This window comes from Melanotaenia boesemani, chromosome 1 (assembly GCF_017639745.1).
Source record: "Melanotaenia boesemani isolate fMelBoe1 chromosome 1, fMelBoe1.pri, whole genome shotgun sequence".
NCBI lineage: Eukaryota > Metazoa > Chordata > Actinopteri > Atheriniformes > Melanotaeniidae > Melanotaenia > Melanotaenia boesemani.
Genome location: NC_055682.1, coordinates 42,922,786 through 42,944,640, shown reverse-complemented (window position 1 = coordinate 42,944,640; position 21,855 = coordinate 42,922,786). Strand labels below are relative to the sequence as shown.

The 21,855-nt window shown below is 44.4% G+C and overlaps 1 protein-coding gene and 1 long non-coding RNA gene across 5 annotated transcripts in view; both read left to right on the top strand.

Moving 5' to 3' along the window:
* The window catches only part of ano1a (anoctamin 1, calcium activated chloride channel a), a 146,897-nt gene that overhangs the window by 35,372 nt on the left and 89,670 nt on the right, over positions 1 to 21,855 (top strand). For all 4 annotated transcript variants that reach the window (XM_041988250.1, XM_041988178.1, XM_041988415.1 and 1 more), the window contains exons 6-8: positions 6,226 to 6,280; positions 16,453 to 16,513; positions 17,316 to 17,371. In XM_041988250.1, the coding sequence (XP_041844184.1) occupies positions 6,226 to 6,280; positions 16,453 to 16,513; positions 17,316 to 17,371 (172 nt within the window). The remainder of the gene's footprint in view (positions 1 to 6,225; positions 6,281 to 16,452; positions 16,514 to 17,315; positions 17,372 to 21,855) is intronic.
* On the top strand, positions 8,525 to 13,827 carry LOC121643957. Its single transcript, XR_006011208.1, has 3 exons — positions 8,525 to 8,627; positions 11,550 to 11,555; positions 13,815 to 13,827. It is a non-coding gene; the product is annotated as an uncharacterized LOC121643957 (long non-coding RNA).

The following is a 21,855-nucleotide window of genomic DNA, read 5'->3' as shown; positions in this document are numbered from 1 at the left end:
GATACAGCAACCAGATTATCATTTTGCTGCTATGATGCTGGACAGGACAAGTTAAAAAAAAAAAAAAAAAGAAAACAGGAAGTTATATCGTACGTACTCCAGAAGAAATCTGATAATGGACTGGGAAATGTAGACAAGGGTTTTGTCAGAAGTGCATGTAAACACATCATATTCTTACAGTAATCTGATTACTCCACTGATTTGGGGTGTGGCATGGACTGCTGTATGCTCCAGACTGGTTAGGGTTGCAGCGCTCACCTCACCATCAACTCTGGACCAGGGAAGGTGGTCTAGCCTGATGGATTACATTTTCCCTTACTTCTCAGAGATGGCCAGATTTGTCCATCTCTAACTTCATGAAGACATGGCACCATGATGCACTATGGGAAGGTGAGGCAGCATGGCAGTGAATAAAACAGTAAAAAAGAATTAAAGCGCAACACAAAATATGATCATTCATAAAATCCCACAAATAAATAAGACCATGTGTAGCTATGTGAAAATACTATCGCACAGGGAACAACACAGGGAGTTTTTAAAGTCTGTTACTCCAAGACTTAAGGCTGTTCCGTACTCCGCGAGAAGCCAGAACGTTTTTCTTCTTCTCGAGGTGTGATTTTGCTCATGGACGTGACTGGGAACATCGTGCAGCTTGTTTGCGATGCATCAACAGAACTTTCTTCTCATGGGGTAGTAAGTAATGTGTGATTGCACAGACGTTTGAGGTGGACGTTAACGCAGAAAAGAATGAAGTGGAAAGTTGTGGCTTCCACATTTGACCTGTAAGCGGTTGAATGGATGGTTTTAATGAACAGCTGATTGAGGTCTTGAGAAAGTACGCAAATGTACACAACACGTGGGATTTAAAAACGCGGACACCGCCACGTGTACATCCCCGCCCTGCCATGGACCAAGCTTCTCTGTAAATATTAAATAACCGGGTCAGTTGTTTATTGCGCTTCAAAACACAGACATCCCCGGCAGTAACCCTGCCACATCGCAGACCAAGCTACTCGCGAAGTATGAAATGACCGGACCAATGCAAACTTTTTTTCTTATTATTTTGGCAACAAGAATGAAAATGTGAACTTCTCGTGCAGTACGTAACAAGTTTTAGTCTTTGGTTCCAACTATTCTTAAACTAGGAAATAAAGAAAAATGTTCAAACTGATTAAAGAATAGTAATTTTTCTGTCCTCATTAGAAACCTGTAACTTCCTAAGAAAGTACTGGTGCTGATGGCTCTTTTTAGTTCCTGCCTCCACATTAGCATCACAGCTTATCTAAAACCGTACCAAGGTGTTTGCTGCTCTGTCTTTGTCTTTCATTTTAGTCTGTGATGGAGAGTGGGAGGACTTCCTGACATCAGTAACCATGTCTTTAGTTTTTTCAGTGTTTAGGTGTGGACCCTGATTGTTCTTGGTATTTTGTCCTATGCTGACAAAATCTGTCATTGCCAGGCTTAAGCTAACCTTCCAAGCAATCAGCATTTGACCTTCATTTAGCATCATCTCTGAGGGATGTGTGATGTTGGACGACTGCATGCAGTTCTGTCTGTGTTGAAATCAATGCAGATGGATTCCTGGGTGTCACACACGACCTCATAAGTTTAATCTTCCTAATTTCACCATGCAGTAAGATATTTAATATTTAATCTGGCTAAAAGATCAATATTCTAAAGAGGGAAAAGGCAGCTTCAACCAAACAAGTATGCAGGCACATAAATTTAAGTAGCATGTAAAAGAAATCCTCACTACTCTAGACATGTGTTTAACCAACGCATGGCAGCAGAGAAACAGTAATGGTGTCTGGCTGCTCTCATCGGAGCCCCTCTCCCTCAGCTTTCCCTCCCTCAAGCCAACAACACAGCAGTCTGACTCAGAGCACATTTACATTTTCTCTACACAGTGATGGAGGATTTTTAATAACAGATTGAATAAGGGAAAAGGGGGATTTAGAATAATCCTTTCTAGTTTTAACCAGAAGTCATGTCTTCATAGATGCTTCATGTTTCTTCCCAACAAGGTAAATCATGTTCACATCAGCCTTCAGAGCAGAAGAATGTCTTCCCCGTAAGTCTGCTGGGATGTATGGAGGAGAGAGTGGGCAGTGAGCAGCTATATTTACAGCTCTGACTAACAGCTAGCTGGAGATCTCCCTCCACACCTTCCCCATCACTTCATCAGCTCTGAAAACACTCCAGGCCACTTCCCTCAGATCAAGTTTAGCTATAGATGACCGTTTATTGTGGCTTTCACAGCACAGACACACAATCCAGCTTCATTTGTGTGTTATCCGATTTCACATGTCGGCTTACAGATTACTGTCACCCTGTGAAGCGGTGCTGGTTAGCTCTTATCACATTCATTGTTATTTAAGTCAATGTTGGTTATATGTCCTATGTAGATTCAAACACCTGGAGATTCGAAAACGTGCACATGTCAACATCTGGCTTCTGGAACTTTGGTGTCTTGATTTATGAGCAGTCGTCTGTCTCTATGCATGTTGCATCTGTCTCCGGGTTATTTTCTTTTGTACTTTACACACCATGAAAAGCCACATCTGACTCGGTATGCTGCCCATCTCCAATGCCGGGGCTGCTGCAGGGCTCTTCCAGCAGGTTTCCCATCATGCACCATACAACCCCGACAGATGGTCCAGAATATGAGGGAGTCTGGTGGTTGATCCACCAACACGGGCACATCTCATTACGCATACAACTTGATTGTCCTCTCATGGCTGCCTGAATCACTATGAGGTAGAATAACCTGAAAGGTTTCTGCTCCTTCTCCAAAATTTTCTTTCTCCCAGGAACATGGTGTGTTACGATGATTCCAGTTCTCTCTGTTCTCATTTGTGGTCCCATTCATGTCCTCTAAAAACCTGTCCTTTCCTTTATTCTATCACCCCGCTAACCTGCACGTCTTCATCATTATTCCTTGCCTCCAGTGTCAGCATCACTGGTGTATGAATGTTGGGTGATGGTCGGAGAGGCCATAGACGTGGATTGGCTGCCACGTTTCCGTCAGCCTGCCTCAGGGCAGCTGTGGCTACACATGTAGCTTAGCATCAGCAGATTTGAATGAGAAGTGGATGAGTAATGGAAACAATGTAAAGCACTTTATGTGCCTTGAAAAGCGCTATAGAAATCTAATCCATCATCATTATTATTAGGGCTGGGCGATATGAACCAAATCTTATATCTCGATATTTTTTACCTGAATCACAATAAATCTCGATATATATATATTTTTTTTGTCAAGTAACCAAAGAGACAGCTCTAATTTACAGCCTTCAGTGCTACATATACTTTTATTAAGGATCAGCAGCACATGTGCATTAAAACAGCTTTCTGAAATTACAGTACCTTTATATTAAATGCTCCTGAAACAAAATAAATTAAAAGTACTTTTCAATGACCATAACAAAAATACAGCTGTGCAAAATGCAAAAGAAAAGATGCTTCTAACTCAAAACAAGCTATCTCGATATAAACGATATTCCTTCCTTCTATATTGCGTCTGATAGTCTCGATATTTTTGAAAATCTCGATATATTGCCCAGCCCTAATTATTATTATAATTATAATAATTCCTGGCTAATGCAAATATCTTATTAGTGGTTACAGAGGTGGGCTTGGGTCTGGAGAACCTGGGTTCAAGTCCCCAGGCTGGCAATTAAGGCAAAAACCACTGAGGGTCCCTGAGCAAGGCCCTGAACCCTGGAATCTGGCAGTCCACTGCTCCTGGCAACTAGCATGGGTTAATTGCAGAGAAGAGTTTCCCCACTGTGGGACTAATAAAGGAATATAAACTCATTTAAATAGGTTTAGAGCTAAAAGTTTGTTCATAAGATAAGATGATGGAGGTAGGTAGGTAGGTAGGTAGGTAGGTAGGTAGGTAGGTAGGTAGGTAGGTAGGGAAAAACATGCTCTACTCCCAGATGCTAAGACTATGTAGACCAGGGGTTCCCAACTTTACAACTTTTAGATGCATCCCTTCTCCAATACACCTGAATCAGATGAATGTCTCATTACCAGCCTCTGCAGAGCTAAATGACATGCGGATGAGAAAATTCAGCCACTTGATTCGGTTTTTGGTGGAGAATTAGAAGCTTTACACAAGAATACAATGAAATTCTGTTTGCCAGCGACAATGTCTCAAGTTTTGGAAAAAAAAAGAGAAGGGATGCATCTAAAAGTTGCAGCATAATAGATCTCCAGGACTGGACATGGGCACTCCTGGTGTAGACCGTCAAAGTTGTGCCAAGACGCAGAGACACGGACCACGGAAATTGTCTGTACAATGCAAACGTAATATCACTGGGTCTGCTCCTTTTTTCAGCTGGGCGGTGACCCGGGAGAAGTGGGTCTGCTCCTTTACCATCAGCCAGCCAATAACCCAGGGCAGAAGTGGGTCGCTCCTTTACCATCAGCCAGCCAATAACCCAGGGGAGAAGGGGGTCGCTCCTTTACCATCAGCCAGCCAATAACCCAGGGCAGAAGTGGGTCGCTCCTTTACCATCAGCCAGCCAATAACCCAGGGGAGAAGTGGGTCGCTCCTTTACCATCAGCCAGCCAATAACCCAGGGGAGAAGGGGGTCCACTCCTTTACCGTCAGCCAGGTGGTGACCCGGGAGAAGTGGGTCTGCTCCTTTACCGTTAGCTGGGCAGTGACCCGGGAGAAGGGGGTCTGCTCCTTTACCGTCGGCCAGGCAATGACCCGGGAGAAGTGGGTCTGCTCCTTTACCGTTAGCTGGGCAGTGACCCGGGAGAAGTGGGTCTGCTCCTTTACAGTCAGCTGGGCAGTGACCCGGGAGAAGGGGGTCTGCTCCTTTACCGTTAGCTGGGCAGTGACCCGGGATAGTGGGTCTGCTCCTTTACAGTCAGCTGGGCAGTGACCCGGGAGAAGGGGGTCTGCTCCTTTACCGTCGGCCAGGCAATGACCCGGGAGAAGGGGGTCTGCTCCTTTACCGTCGGCCAGGCAATGACCCGGGAAAAGTGGGTCTGCTCCTTTACAGTCAGCTGGGCGGTGACCCGGACAGAAGTGGGTTCTGCTCCTTTGCAGTCAGCCGGGCGGTGACGTGGGGAGAAGTGATGACAAGTGGTGTAGGAGGAGTTTCCTGTTTGAATTGAAAGGAAAGCGTTTGCCGGTGAAAAGAGGCTTTACCACAACTAAATAGGGCATGGGTCTTTCAGGGCAAAATTGATCATAAAAAATAATAAAAAGTTAGTAATAAAGACACTATTTTGTACATACTTATTTCTGTAAAGTGCAGCAGTGGCCATTGAGGTCTCTGAACATACAAGATGATTAGGTGGACTGGAACAGAACTTTGCTGTCTGGAGCAGCTGAAAGAATAATATCAGCAGAAATAGTTTGAGGAATCATGTTAATGTGAAGTCTACTGAACAGCTAAAGGCTGAACATCATTATTTATCAAGTTGGAACATTTTCTAAGTTTATCTCTAGACAGACTGATTGGTTTGTTCCACCATGTGGTTAAAAGGGCCGTTCTTGCCGAACAAGGCGTTGGATCTGAGCGGGTCATCCGGCTGATCGCCCGGTTTAAAAGAAAATGGTGTAGACCCACTGGTAGTTGGTTGATTAAAAGTAAATAACAAAGCAATGGAAATGTGACGAAATGTCAGAAGATGATCTAACAGGTTATGGTGCACCATTAGTGTGTGGGGATAATGAGCAGAGATGAATCCACTGAGCAGAGGATGCTTAGATCAGGTGATGCATCAGGTGGGAGTGGATGCTGACGAGTGGAAGTAGAAAGCAGGTGCAAATGAAGGGAATGAATGGAACCGACAGTAAACAGAGAGCAATCCGATAGAGTAAAGATTAAAACAGAAGTATAGGCGGTTTATTTCTGTCTGTTAAGTTTCTGAGAACAGGACACACTTTTTCTCCATCTCTGACCCACAGGATCATGTGGTGAAACAGCAGCTTGCACACACTGTCCTTCCACATCTTGTATGTGAGAACCAATCACATGACCATATGACATGTTTGCATTTATCCTTTTTTTCAGGTCAGTTTGGGGAAAAATAAATATTATTGTTTCTTTGAGTGTAAAGAGTGAGTGTTAGTATGCTAACTGCATTTTAACCTTTAAACTTTGTGTGGTGAAGCTGTAATTTCAGTTTGTCTGCATCTTCAGCCTATCATCTTTCTCTGCATCTCTGACTGACACTCTGTACTTTTTGTTCTTTTTCCAGATTCGATCTGTCTGACAGAGACAAGTTCTTCGACAGCAAGACCAGGAGTGCAATAGTAAGCATTTGTTTTAGAGCTGACTGCCTGGTGAGGGTGGATCTAATTTGAGGTGTGTCCCTGTTCAGGTTCTGCACACTCCGAAGTGCGAATTTGTGGGCTACATACGTCATCGTGATGTACCAAGTACTGTCCCAATTCGGAGAATTCGAAGGAGCCTCCGAATCCACCCTTCAAATCCTCATTTTGTTCGGCCCAAGCTGCATCCTCTGTAAAAAGTAAAGCCTATGCTGAAGGACAAAGAAGTTGCACTTCCCCCCTCATCCACTAGGGGCTGACTCCAAAACAGAGCAAATCCCCACATCCTTCACAGCAGAAATAAACATGTTTAAAGCCTGGAACAAAAATCCATTTTAGGATTAAAAGGTCAAGTTTACCTTCATGACAACTGTGAGGGGGGTGAATTTTTTTCTAACTCATCCTTTTGGATGTTATTTAATCATGTGTCCTTTTGATTGACAAGTATCCAACATCCGCAGCAAGAAGGGTGAGTGTAGCACAAATGCAGTTTTTAGCCGGCTAACAGCACGTCTTAGCTTTAGCCCACCTACCTCCATTAGCTAGTTAGCTCACGTTAGCTGGGTTAGCTCTCAGCTACAGGCAGCTCAGAGTTTGATGGACGTCAATCATCCACCCCCACCTTCACAGTCCCCCTCTCAACTCCACCTCCACATCTAGACGCGTGACGCTGCCATCTTGCCATCCAATGAGCTTCAATTCAGCTCTTCAGAAAACTATGGGTGACGTCACAGAGGCTCCGCCCATCTTTTATATATAGTCTATGGTCCAGCCTCAAATGAAGGCTGCTGGTGATGCATCCATCCTTTTATTTATAAAGCACTTTTCATGCTGGGGCAACACAAAGTGCTTTACATGAAAAAATCAATTTATGCATATTAAAAACAAAACAACCCTTTGCACACACCAAAAGAATACATAAAAAAAACAAAAGTTTTTCATACAGTTGCACGCACAAACATGCATATATCAAAGTCAAAGGTTTATTTGTCACATGCACAGTTATACATAGTACAATTGTACAGTGAAATGTGTTTTCTGTACCTGCATCCTTTAAGAATAAAAAGAATAAGCTAAATATTTATAAAATAGAATAAAATAGAATAAAAATAGAAAAAAAAAAAGGTAAATCTTTAGAGTTTAAGTAAGATAAAAGAATAGCAGCATACTTATGTATATTTACATACATATTTACATGTGCAAATAGGAGTGAGAAGTGGCTTTTGTTTTGTTCAGTGCTCAGAGTTGAGCACGCGGACAGCCAGGGGGAAGAAACTCTTCTCCAGCCTCTCAGTCTTAGTCCTCAGGCAGCGGAAGCGCCGGCCTGATGGCAGTGGAGAGAAGAGAGAGTGTGCGGGTGGCTGGGCTGACTGAGGATCCTCTTAGCCCTTAACCTGCAACATTCCACATAAATGTCCTGCAGGTTGGGGAGAGTTGTTCTGGTGGTCCGCTCAGCTACTCGGACCACCCTTTTTAGGGCCAAGAGGTCCTGCTTTGTGCAGTTCCCCATCCACGTGGTGATGCTCCCACACAGGATGCTCTCAATGGTGCAGGTTTAAAAGTTCTTGAGCACCCTGAGAGGGAGCTTAGAGTCTCTCAGTCGTCTGAGGAGGAACAGACGCTGTCTGGCCTTCTTCACAGTTGTTGTGATGTGCTGAGTCCAGGTCAGGTCTTGTGATATGGTCACTCCCAGGTACCTGAAAGTGTCCACACGTTCCACCTCAGAGCCACTGATGAGGAGTGGATGGAGGCTCCTCTGCTGTTTCCTGAAGTCCACTATCAGCTCTTTTGTTTTGCTGACATTTAACAGGAGATGGTTCTCCTGGCACCAGACCTCCAGGTGGGAGACCTCCCTCCTGTAGGCAGTCTCGTTGTTGTGGGAGATCAGTCCTACAACGGCTGTGTCGTCAGCAAACTTTATGATGACATTTGAGTCTGAAGTGGCCACACAGTCATGAGTGTACAGTGAGTACAGCAGGGGGCTGAGCACACAGCCCTGGGGGGATCCTGTGTTGAGGGTGAGGGGAGATGAGGAGTGGTGTCCCATCCTAACCACCTGTGGTCGTCCGGTCAGGAAGCTGTGGACCCACCTGCATAGTGAAGGATTCACTCTTAGGTCAAACAGCTTTGACACTAGTCTGGAGGGGACTATGGTATTAAATGCTGAGCTGTAATCAACAAACAGCACTCTCACATAGTTCCCCTTACCAGTGTCCACGTGGAGAGGGTCTTGTGGAGGAGGAGGGCTATGGCGTCGTCCGTGGATCTGTTTGGCCTGTAAGCAAACTGTAGTGGGTCCAGGGTGGAGGGCAGTGTGGAGGTGATGAAAGTCTTTATCAGTCTCTCAAAGCATTTCATCACCACAGATGTGAGGGCTATGGGCCTGTAGTCAGTGGGACTGCTAGGGTTTGGTTTCTTAGGGACCGGGACTATCACAGACTTTTTAAAGCAGGTGGGGATCACACACAGTTTCAGGGAGAGGTTGAATATCTGTGTAAACAGAGGCACCAGCTGATCAGCACAGGCTTTGAGGACACGTCCGCTGATGCCGTCTGGTCCGGCCGCTTTCCTGGTGTTTACACTTTTAAACACCTTCCTCACGTCACGTTCCGTCACGGTGAATGTCTCCTCCTCTCCAGCTGGGAGCGCAACGGGTGGTCGGCCTACCGACTCGAAGCGTGCGAAGAAGATATTCAGTTCGTTAGCCAGAGAAGCGTCGGCACTCACCGGATGTGTGTGTGTTGCTTTATAGTCTGTGATGGCACGAAGTCCCTGCCAGAGTCCCCTGGAGTCAGACTGTTCCATCTGATGCTCCAGTCTACGTCCGTAGCGTTGTTTGGCCTCCTTCACCGCCTTACGGACGTTGTATGAAGCAGCCTTGTATTCCTCCATGTTCCCAGTGGCCAGGCCGGAGTTATAGGCAGCTGTGCGGGAGCGCAGAACGTCGCGGATAGATTTGTCCACCCACGGCTTCTGATTTGGAAAGGCTCGGATGATCCTCTTAGGCGTTGTATCTTCCACGAGCTTTCCAATAAATCCCATAACAGCTTCCGTAAACTCCTCGATGTCTCCGCCCGTGCTGCTGCGGAACATGTCCCAGTCAGCTAATTCCAACGCACCCTGTAGAGCGGCCTCTGATTGGTCAGTCCACCGCGTTACTTTCCTCACCACCCTTCCCAAAGGGGGGAAGGGGCTTGGCTTTGTAGCCCTCCTTGAAGGGAGAGTAGCAGTGGTCTAAAGTCCTCTCTCCTCTGGTGGGGCAGTCGATGTGTTGGGTAAACTCCGGCATCACCTTTGTCATGTTGGCACTATTTAAGTCTCCGGCTGACTAGCCTGAAGGGTGGAGATAGCCTCATGTAGCTCAGATAGTGCAGCATTCGTGTCCACCTGGGGTGGAATATAGACGGCGCTGATGATAACCGAAGTAAACTCACGGGGCAGGTAATGGGGACGACACTTAAGCGTCAGGAGCTCCAGGTTAGGCGAACAGGACTGCTTCAGTGTGGTGACGTTCTTACTATCACACCATTTGTTATTGATCATCAAGCACACCCCTCTGCCTCTCTTTTTCCCCGACTCACTCGTTCTGTCCATGCGATGAACGGATAGGAACTCCGCTGGTTGTACGGCCTGATCAGGTATGAGAGGAGTCAGCCATGTCTCGGTGAGACAAATAATGTTGCAGTCCCATATGTCCCTCTGGTACTTTAGCCGGGCTCTGAGCTCGTCCAGCTTGTTCTCCAGTGACTGGACATTTGCCAGTAAGATGCTAGGCAGTGGCGTGTGGTGTGCTCTACGCCTCAACCTTTCTCTTACGCCGGCTCTTTTCCCCCGAGGCCTACTCCATGACCTGGGCCCCCCATGTCCTCCTTTGTTTGTGTCGGCCCTCTGGCGCAAGATGTCTTGAGGCCAAGCCGGGTCAACATAAAAGGGTCTTAGAATACAGTTTGAGTACTGTAATCCAAGGTTAAGCAGTGTCTGCCTGTCATAAGTGATATGACAGAGTGCAGGAGAGCTTAGAAAGTTAAAAATGAGGAAAAAGAATACTATGTACAAAAAATTTATACACACATATATACACACAAAGCAGCCCCCCCTCTCTGCACAAACATGACTATGGATCCATCCATACCAGCTGCCAGTCCACCCATGTCCTACAGAGACTGCCATCATGGCAACCACCCCTATCAGGGCAGACCAGTGCCCACACCACAGACATAAGGCTGCAATGTAGGGCCCCAGCCACCCAGACAAGGGCGATCACCGCAGCAACAACCCCCAGACCGAGCAGGTAAAACCCCCGGCGTGGAGGATGCCCATGAGGAAAACACTGGAGTTGAAACAAAGAATAATCTTTAACACTAGAAGTCCCAGAGAGGGGTCAATTGACCTTTCTACCTTTACAACCCAGAGATGGGTCGATTGACCAGTAGGATTTTAGCTAAAATCCTGTCTTAAGCTGTGAACAGCTTCTTTTGTTTGTAGACGAGTCAATTACTGGCACACCCCAGGAGGGCGCATACTTAGGGGAGACACTGTAGACTCTTGAAACCTGACTGTCAACTTTTGCCCAAAGCTTGGCTTGAGACACTGCTTGGTCCCCTGAGTATGAGATTGGAGTAGACCTCAAACAGATTCAGAAAGGTTTTCCTGCATTCTGGTATATTTCAAATAATTAAAAATATATTTGATATGATATATGATATATACCTCCTCGACACATTTGTGTGCTTTTAGAAGAAAAAAAAAAGATAATCATTGTGGGCCTTCAATAAAAAAGCAAACAATTTAGAATGATATGACAAAATGATGAATTCATATTTTTTTTAAAAATCACTTTAAAAGGTCCAGCTCTCCTCTTTTCATACAAATGAAAAAAATACAAATTTTTCAAAATTTTTGACCAATTTTTCAAACTTTCTAACCCAATGTTCATGTACCTTATGTCCAAAAAGCCCAAGCAATGAACAATTTTGAATATTTAAAATGAACATTTTTTGATTGTGGTGGTACAGGCAGGGTCTGTGAGTAAAATGTCCAGAAGCATTAGTGTCTAAGTCAAGAGGGCATAAATGTCAACATGACAAAGATATAAAAGAACAACTGTGAATTTTTTCCAATGCTTTTTATTTTTGTCATAAAAAAAACAACAAAACAGTTAAAATAATGCAAGTAATGAAACAATTTCACAAATATTTACACAAGGCTACAGTGGCATGCCCTTGTGTGAATGGCTTTTCTGCTCTTTCAGCAGTCCGTCTGTGCTAAGTCCAAACATGCTTGGCACTTCCATGGTATCTCCATCCTGCATTTGCCACATGTGTATTTGTAGCAGTCAACACATCTTACAGTTGCGCAATTGTTCTTGCATCGATGGTTGACCTGACATTTTGCCCTTTTCCCAGGGCTAGGTGTGGGAGGTTGCTGCTGAAGCAGTTGCTCCTTATGTGCCTTCTTCTGACTCACATGAGAGTTGGCCAACTCTTTCGCGAGCTCAACCAGGAAGTCCACTCTTCTCTCCTGCACTCCGGTGCATTCCTTATGAAGAACATGAGCGTTCAGTGCCGCCATGTCGATCATGTTGTAGAACACGGCGACTGGCCATCTCCGTGTTCCTGCACGCACGCTGTACTCCCGCACCATCTGGTCCATCACATCCACACCACACTTTGTGGTGTTGTATTGTGTGACAGTGTTTGGCTTCCTTTTGGTGGTATTCTCAGTCTCAACCACATTGTGCATGCTGCTGAGAAGATAGACAGTCTTTTTCCGTTTCGGCGCATATACTGTGAGTGTTGCACCAGTGGTGGAAAACACTCGAGTGGTGAATTTAGTGTGGTCCTTCTGTCTAGTTGACTGAGGAATTTCCCGGTGAATCTTGTTGACTGTGCCAAGGATGGTGGTTTTCCGGCTAAGCAGTCGTTGCGCAAGGGACAGCGATGTAAAAAAATTGTCTGTTGTTACAGTTCTGCCCTTATCCATGAACGGCTCCATCAGCCTCATCACTACACTCTCAGAGAGTCTCTCTCCACTGGGACGACTGGGGTCCTTGCCAAGATATGGCAGGATATTGCAAATGTACTTTGATTTCAAGTCACAAGCCAGCCAAAACTTAATGCCAAATTTGTCCGGTTTTGTTGCAATGTACTGCAGAAAACTGCAGCGAGTCTTTGTCGGGAAAAGCTGTTGATCAATAGTGATGTGTCGACCAGGGTTATAAGATCTGATGCAGTTATTGACAAAAGATTCCCACAGATTAGAAATTGCAGCAAACTTATTTGTCTCCACTCGCTCACTGCGTGTGAACATGTTATCAAAGCGTAGGTGTTGCATGATGTTTTGGAAGCGGTTTCGGGCCATAGTAGCAATGATTCGTGGGTTTCCCAGCTCTGCTGACCAATTGTCACGTAGTGATGGAACTTTCTTCACCCCCCGCAAGATAATAATTGCAATAAATGCCATTAGTTCTGGGAGGTTCATGAACCAATCTGCCTGCTCCTTTTGCCGTGCATGCTGAATGGTCCATTCTTGAATGCTACGAAGCATTTCAAGTGTTATAAAACAGAAGAAGCTTTGAAGACGAGTCCGGATACTTCTTCTGGCCTTAGCAGTTGGCTCTCCATCTGTGCCGTATGGTTCTATTGGGGTGAAATTGAGACATGTCCCCAGCTGTTCTTCATGCCACACTGTGCCATCTTTAGCCATCTCTGTCCTCTCACTTCCCAACCGAGCCCTCTTTTCTGGCAGTGGAGCAGTCTCATCATCTGCAAGGTAAACAATTTCACAATTTCAGAGGACGAAAATAGGATGTTTTGGAAATAAGATTAAAAAAATCCTTTATTTGTACCAAAATGGAGAAATTCCAGTGTTGCAACTCACAGTACAGGACAAAGCAGAAAGAAAGAAATTTGTCATACCAAAAAGTTCAATAATAGTTTCAAATCTTACCTGAAGACTGCTCAGAGTCAGAGTCCGAATCCAGCTGAATTTGTATCTCTTCTCCATCTGAGTCACAAGGGTTTGTATCGCTGAGGATCAGGTCCAATGCCTGCTGAGTTGTAAGCCGCCTCTGCATTTTGCTTCCTTCTATTTGTTGGAGGTGAAGCTAGCTACTATTTATCCCCCTCAGCCCACCATCCCCCACTGCCACAGAATTTACCAGACGTTTCAAGGTAACAAGGAGGGGCTGGATGCAATGGGTGCATTCCTCAGGTAATGGCTGCATTTACAAATGAAGAGATGCTAATTTTTGCCAGCAGAGTCGTCAGTTTGGACTAAAGGTCTTTCGACCCTTCTCTGGGACTTTAGGGAGATATCAAAATTCCTGGGACTTCTAGTGTTAAGAAACAATAAGTAAATAAATGAATGAATAAAATTAATAAATTCAGTTGAATAAAATTAAACAAAAATAAGACATAAAATTAAAAATAAGTTAAGATCAAATAAAATTCTACTAAAAGCTAAGCTAAAAAGCTCTAACCCTCTTTTTAAAAACAACAGTCTCTGCAGCCCTGAGGTTCTCTGGCAGGCTGATCCACAGTCGAGGGGCGTAACAACGGAAAGAGGCCTCTCTGTATGTCTTGGTCCTCACCCTTGGAACAACTAATAGACCGGTACCAGAGGACCTCAGGGTCTGCGAGGGATAAATGAGAAGGTCCAAGACCATTAAGAAAAAATTTAAAAGCCTTTACACATCAAAAATTATAACAAAAAATAAAACTGCAAACTTAATAATTGTGCACACACAACCGCTCACAAACTGACACACATACAAACCGAGCTTCATGTACACTCGCCCTGCCCACCCACACCACATTCGGTACAAACATGCTGTGAGGAAACGGGATCTTGGGGATCCAGTTACACCGGAAGCCAGCCCACCCATGACCACAGAGGGTGCCACCACAGGAACCACCCAGGTCAGGGCAGGCCGGGGTCCACACCACAGCCACAGGACCCCCAGCCCCCCAGACAAGGGCAGTCACCATGGCAACAACCCCACAGACAGAGCAGGTAGCGCTATCGATGCATATTGACATGACAGCATCACAGTTGCTGCAGGTTTGTCGGCTGCATCCATGATGAGAATCTCTTGAAGTCCTGCTGCCTTTCTGTCATCTCCAACCAGTCTGCCTGTTCTCCTCTGACCTCTGACAAACAGCTGGATGTTTTCTCTTCTTCAGACCATTCTCTGGAAACCCTGGAGATGGTTGTGGGTGAAAATTCCAGAAAATACTCAGACCAACAACCATGCCATGTTCAAAGTCTCTTAAATCCCCTTTCTTCCTCATCTTCACCGTGTCTACATAACTACATGCTGCTGTGGGGTCAGTGTGTGTTTTGGTCGTTGGATTTCTGTTCGAAGGTGAGTATTAAAAACAAAAAATGAGCATTTATTTGATTTTCTGTTTGAATTGAAAAAAATAGAAATGAAATTTGAGGCATTTTTCCTTTTCACTGTTAAAATAAATGAACAAAAATTTGAAAATGGCTCGATTTTAGTTTCATAGTTTGCAGAAGAAAAAGCAAAATCACTGAAATACAAAAACAAAAAACAACCTGTTTGGTCATATCTTCAAACTGGAAGTGATGGTTTATGAGGGTGAATCAGGGAGAACAGGTCCAGGTTATTCAGGGTTTCACCACCAGCATTTCCAGGAGTTTTTATTTACCAGAATTTATTTGCCAGGGTAAAAGAATCCCTGTTAATCTGTGTGGTTTGCATTTCCATCACACCACAGTCCCAGAAAACGTATTCTATGTCTGACACCACTTGTCGGGTGGTAGGACTTGCTTGACTGTCATGGTCCCATGGCTTCGCGAATGTTTCAGTTTCTTCAACTTTTCCTGAGTGTGTGTGGGTTCTACATCCAGCTGGCTGGATATTCTGCCACGCACGTTACTTCGAGCTGCCAAATCAAAGTTGTGCTGAATGCCATCCTCAGGAAAAACGCCGAGCCTGGACTTCTCAGAGCTCCAGTTTTCAAACCATCCAAACATGGAGTTAAACATGTCTGCACCGGCTACAAATATGTTCCACCAATCGGAGCTCTTCAGCTGACAGCCCCACCCCTCAACAACATACGAAAGAACAGGTTGTCGTTTGTATTTTAGTGATTTTATTTTTTGTTCTTCAAAGTTTCGGATGAAATTTATAGTTTAAATCAAATGAATGCTCTTTTTAGTTTTTTTTTTTTTTTTTTTTTCTTTCTTAACCTCCGAACAGAAAATTCAACGACTAAAATGTGATTGGCTGATTAAATATTTGTGTTAAAGGTCCCATATTATCCAAAATTTACTTTCAGTCGTGTGTCCTCACAGCCTGTATGAGGCCCAAAAATGAGAAAATTCTGTAATCTCTCACTCTCTTGCTTCACTTTCTAGCAAATGTGAGCTCAAACAGATGTTTCTAAGATCTTTCCCTTTGTGACCTCACGAAGGGAAACAACCACTGCCACCGGTAGAGGATACCGTCATTGACCCGCCCCCCAGCCTGCCCTCAAAAATCACCGAGCAGACACCAGTGAAAGCCGGATCCTCTCTGAGAGGAGTGTGGACAGGTCCACTCATGAACATTTAAAGGTTCAGACACAGAAACAGCTGGAATGGCTGAAATGAAGGACCAAGGTGACACACTTTGAAATCAGTGTTGTTGGACCTCGGACACACATATGAAACTGTTGAAAAATGTATAACATGGGACCTTTATCAAGCAGCTGAAGAGGTGGAGCTGATGAAGAGGATGGAGGGTGGAAAATCTTCACGCATTTTTCTCCAAGCAGACCTCCTGCTTCCCGAGCTAAAACATGTTTACCATATTATTCATAATGCACTACAGCGTAGGCACGCACACACACACACAAACCTCTACACAGAAGTTTCCAGGGCTTCACTAATGACTAGATAATGTAATTGAGGAACTGCATCTAATACTGCTAGGTCAATCAAGACGGTTCTCTGCTGCACTTCAGCTCTCATCAGTAACCTTCTCTAATGACAGACATCTGAAATCAGCCTCCTCTTTACCCCTCTTCTCCTATTTCACTTGTTCTGAAACAATAAAATGATTTATTCCTGCTTTTCATCCGTGTCTTCATTAGTTTCTTTAGACTGAATCTGCTTAGTTTTACAGTTTTTATTGTGTTCCACTCCAGGTCTATGAGATACTGAAGAGGACAAGATGCTCGATGGCGGGAAGCACCAGTCATTCCATGGGTAATGCATCCACCCTCCACCACCATGCTAATCTCTCTCCTCCTTTTCTTATTTTTTAAGTAATTAAACTGCTATCTCGCAGGATTGCCAAAGATTTTTAATGTTCTCTGACCAACATTTCTACCTCAGGGATGACTGAATGTTCTGAACATGGACCCTGACCACCTAACTCTTCTTCAGAAAGTCCAGATTAAAGCTCCTCCATTAAACAGGGCTGTGGAAATAAGAGGATGAGAGAAGAAAGCCTGTCAGTTACTTAAGAAACAAGATATTTCAGAAACAAAAGTCCAGAAACTACATTGAATCAAGTGAAGCTTTACTTATTTTAAAGACCCTAAAAGCATTAAAGAAGAGCTGCACAAAACCAGAAACACAGGAACAAACGTGTGCAGACTGCAGCCATTCATGCACCGATAAATACTTCGGCTCAACATATATATATATATATATATATATATGAGAGAGAGAGCGAGCGCTTAAGAGCAATTTTAAGAACATTTGAAAGAAGATATTGATGAATGAGGTCCAATGATCCCAAAATCTTGATTAAAAAGAAAGACCCAGGTGTGTGTTATAACCACCTTTTTACAGACCTTCCTTATAGTTCACTGATGTAATGATAGCCAGAATACACCATCACCCTTCAGAGTGTGTTTCTGGATCTGTAATGAAGTTATGCATATCCTCAGAAACCATTTCTCCACACAGCGTGTTAAATAAAATGAAACCATGTCATGTTTATTTCTCCAGTCATGTGTTTGCATCCTCCTGGAGTTTAATCCTGTTAATGTGCTTTTTACAGGGATCACCAGTATGCTGGGCAGCAGTGTCTACACATCTGCTTATCCTCTGCATGACGTAAGGATCACCTTCACATTTCATGGCTGCTTCTGGCCTGAAAACAGCACCTACATGAATGTTTATATTCTCAGATTATTATTGCATAGTAGCTGAGTTTCATCACGAAAGCCTCTAAACATACTGCTGTTTGTAGAAAAACACACAGCTAGATTTCCTTCCTGATAGCTGAGCATGTTGTTGATGAAACCTCTAAAGACTCTGTTTAGGACTTTGTTGATTGTAGAAGAATATGAGGAGATTTTTATTGTGGAATAAAAGGAAACGTGGCGAGACGCTTCGGTTGACAAGCAGCTCATCATGTTCTGCTAATGTCCCAAACCTCAACATGGCAGGACTTCTTCTGGAGGTTTATTATGTAAAAAAAACAAAACAAACTAAAGCACAAAACCAGCATTGGGGCGGCATGGCTCAATGGGTAGAGTGGTCGTCCTGTAACCTAAGGGTTGCTGGTTCGATCCCGGCCCGGAGAACTCATGTCGAGGTGTCCCTGAGCAAGACACCGAACCCCTACTTGCTCCTGATGGGTCGTGGTTAGCGCCTTGCATGGCAGCATCAGTGTGTGAATGTGTGTGTGAATGGGTGAATGTGACGTACATGTAAAGCACTTTGGATAAAAGCGCTATATAAGTACAGACCATTTACCATTATACATAAACAATCATACATTTTAAACAGTAATATAATTGTTTTACTCATCAGTCAGGAAATGATCTGACCACATTGCTGAATATTTTAAAGGACTCCAAGATCGCCGTGATAACTGGCTGCTAGCCAGTTATCATGTTTCTGGGCTTTTGTGTCTTTTCAGTGTCTCTTGCTGTGTGTGGAACTGCTACAGTGGGGCAAAAAAGTATTTATGTAGCCACCAATTGTACAAGTTCTCCCATTTAAAAAGATGAGAGGCCTGTCATTTTCATCATAGGTAAACCTCAACTATGAGACACAAAATGAGAAAAAAAATCCAGACAATTACATTGTTTGATTTTTAATTAATTAATTGGTAAATTTCTTGGTAAAATAAATATTTGGTCATCTACAAACAAGCAAGACTTCTGGCTCCCACAGACCTGTAACTTCTTCTTTAAGAGGCTCCTCTGTCCTCCACTCGTTACCTGTATTAATGGCGCCTGTTTGAACTGGTTATCAGACACCTGTCCACAACCTCAGTCAGACTCCAAACTCCACCATGGCCAAGACCAAAGAGCTGTCAAAGGACACCATGGTAGACCTGCACCAGGCTGGGAAGACTGGATCTGCAGTAGGTAAGCAGCTTGGTGTAAAGAAATCAGCTGTGGGAGCAATTATTAGAAAATGGAAGACATATAAGACCACTGATAATCTCCCTTCATCTGGGGCTCCATGCAAGATCTCACCCCGTGGGGTCAAAATGATCACGAGAATGGGACCAAGAATCCCAGAACCATGCGGGGGACCTAGTGAATGACCTGCAGAGAGCTGGGACCAAAGTAACAAAGGCTACCATCAGTAACACACTATGCCGCCAGGGACTCAGATGTGTCCCCCTGCTTTAGCCAGTACATGTCCAGGCCCGTGTCCAGCTTCGGTCCTCGAGGGCCACAATCCGGCAGGTTTGCAAAGTGTCCCTGCTCCAAAACCACCTGACTCAAATTGATGAGTCATTGTGCAAAACTTAATAGGCTGTTGGATCTATTTAATTTGAGCCAGGTGTGTTAAAGCAGGAAACATTGAAAACCTGCAGGATAGCGGCCCTCGAGGACCAACTTTGGGCACCCCTGATTTGGATGATCCAGAAGAGGATTGGGCGAATGTCATATGGTCAGATGAAACCAAAATAGAACTTTTCGGTAAAAACTCAACCTGTCGTGTTTGGAGGAGAAAGAATGCTGAGTTGCATCCCAAGAACATAAGACCCACTGTGAAGCACGGGGGTGGAAACATCATGGTTTGGGGCTGCTTTTCTCCAAAGCGACCAGGACGACTGATCCGTGTAAAGGAAAGAATGAATGGGGCCATGTGTGGTGAGATTTTGAGTGAAAACCTCCTTCCATCAGTGAGGGCATTGAAGATGAAACATGGCTGGGTCTTTCAGCATGACAATGATCCCAAACACACCACCCGGGCAGCGAAGGAGTGGCTTCGTAAGAAGCATTTCAAGGTCCTGGAGTGGCCTAGCCCAGCTATTCTCAAAGTGGGGTCCCCGGACCCCCGGGGGTCCGCGAACCTAAGCTTAGGGGTCCGTGAAAAATAAATAAATTAATAATAGCCTAGAAATAAATTCATTGCTTATCTTTGAGTAAGTGAATAGGATATTGGGACCACTATGCCAATTAAACGGGCGACTCTACTGAACCAATGACACCCCCTTTTACAAGATTTGGACTAATAAAGTAATATCATACTGACAGGTTACAGATTTGTCACCCTTGCCACACTGCTCTGGCCCAGTTCCGCGCCGCTCCAGCTAGCTTGCCACAATGGATAAGTTTTTAAATCCATCTACATCAAACTGTGCCGTAAGAGTTAAATCAACTAAAATAGGAAAATATAACAATAGCTATCTTGAGTTTGGATTTATTGAGAGCAGCGACGGAAGGCCAACATGCGTCTTATGTCTTAAAACGCTAGCAAACGAAGCCATGAAGCCGGCTAAGTTAATGAGGCACCTGACGACAAAGCACCCGGAGTTTAAGGACAGAACCAAAGATTTTTTCTGGCGAAAAGGTGAAGATTACATGCGCCAGAAAACACGGATGGTGAGCCTGGCCACTACATCAGAGAAAGCACAGAAGGCTTCTTATTTAGTGGCTCAGCGGATCGCTAAAAGTAAAAAGCCGCACACCATAGGCCAAGATCTCATTCTGCCAGCAGCGATAGAAATGTGTGAGGTCATGCTTGGAAGAGAAGCGGCTAACAAACTTAAACCTGTGCCACTTTCAAATGACACCGTTAGGAGGAGGATTGAGGAGATGTCTGCTGATATTCAATCCCAGTTACTGGACAGACTTCGTTCATGTGAGCAGTTTTCTATTCAGTTGGATGAATCAACAGACATTTCCAGCGCAGCTCAGCTGATTGTTTTAGTGCGATACCCCTGGGAAGGAAATATTTTGGAGGACTTTCTGTTTTGCAAAGAGGTGCCGGGCAGGACAACAGGAGAAGAAATCTTCAAACTTCTGGATGCTTTTATGACTGAAGCGGGACTCTACTGGGAGAAATGTGTGGCTGTTTGTACAGATGGTGCAGCGGCAATGACCGGCCGCAAGAGTGGAGTTACCGCGCGGATCAAATCTGCCAATCCGAGGATCATAACTACTCACTGCATGCTGCACTCGCGTCCAAAGACATGGGACCAGATCTTAACTCTGTTTTGAATGCAGCTGTGACTGCGGTTAATTTTGTCAAGTCAAGAGCACTGCAGTCACGTTTGTTTGGACAACTTTGTAGGGATATGGACGCCGGCCATGACGCACTACTTTATCACTCTGAGGTACGTTGGCTCTCTCGGGGTAAAGTTTTGCAGCGGGTGTTTGAGCTACGCAAGGAAATGGCAGAATTCATGAAAGAGGGAAAACCCGAAATCGCACATTTTTTTACGGATCCAGAGAGTGTGGCCAAGTTGGCATATCTTACAGACATATTCAATACATTGAACAGCCTTAACCTCTCCACACAAGGAGGCCACACATCCATCCTAGAAGTCAGCGACAAGATCGCTGCCTTCATGAAGAAAACAGATTTATGGAGGAGAAGAATACTGGATGGGATAACAGACATGTTCTCCCAGCTGACTGAGTTTCTCAACACCAACAACCTGTCAGTTGCAACGGTAAAGGACGTCATCGCCTCACACCTTGCATCACTGAATGAGCACTTCAGCTCATACTTCTCTGACGTGAACACAGAGGCCTGGGACTGGGTGCGTGATCCATTTGCTTCTGCTGCAACTGGAAATCATCTCACAGGGAAAGCAGAAGAGCAGCTGTTGGAGCTGTCCAGTGACAGGACACAGAGAGTCCGATTTCAGCAGGTTAGTCATGCAAGTTTTTGGCCTTCTCTCTGTCATGAGTATCCCGAACTCACTGCTGAGGCCATGCAAATATTGCTCCCCTTTCCAACCACTTACCTCTGTGAATCGTCATTTTCCACTCTGACTGGCATGAAAAATAAATACAGGGCTCGTTTACAAGTGGAGGATGATCTTCGAGTTTGTTTGTCATCTATCGCTCCAAGAATAGATCAACTGTGTTGTGAAAGACAGGCTCATCCTTCTCATTAAGTGAGTTATTGGTGACGGATAGGTGATTTATGAGCAAGAGATCTTTGATAACAACCTGATGGAAATATTGTTGGCAAAGCTTATTTCATTTTCTTTATTTTTGTTATATTTCTTGCCAATAATCTCTAAAATGAGCCATAAACTCAAAATGCATTTTAGTTTTTTTCCCCCCAATAATTTGTACAGGGAGCCATAATCTTAAAGTTTAATGATTTTTGTGAGC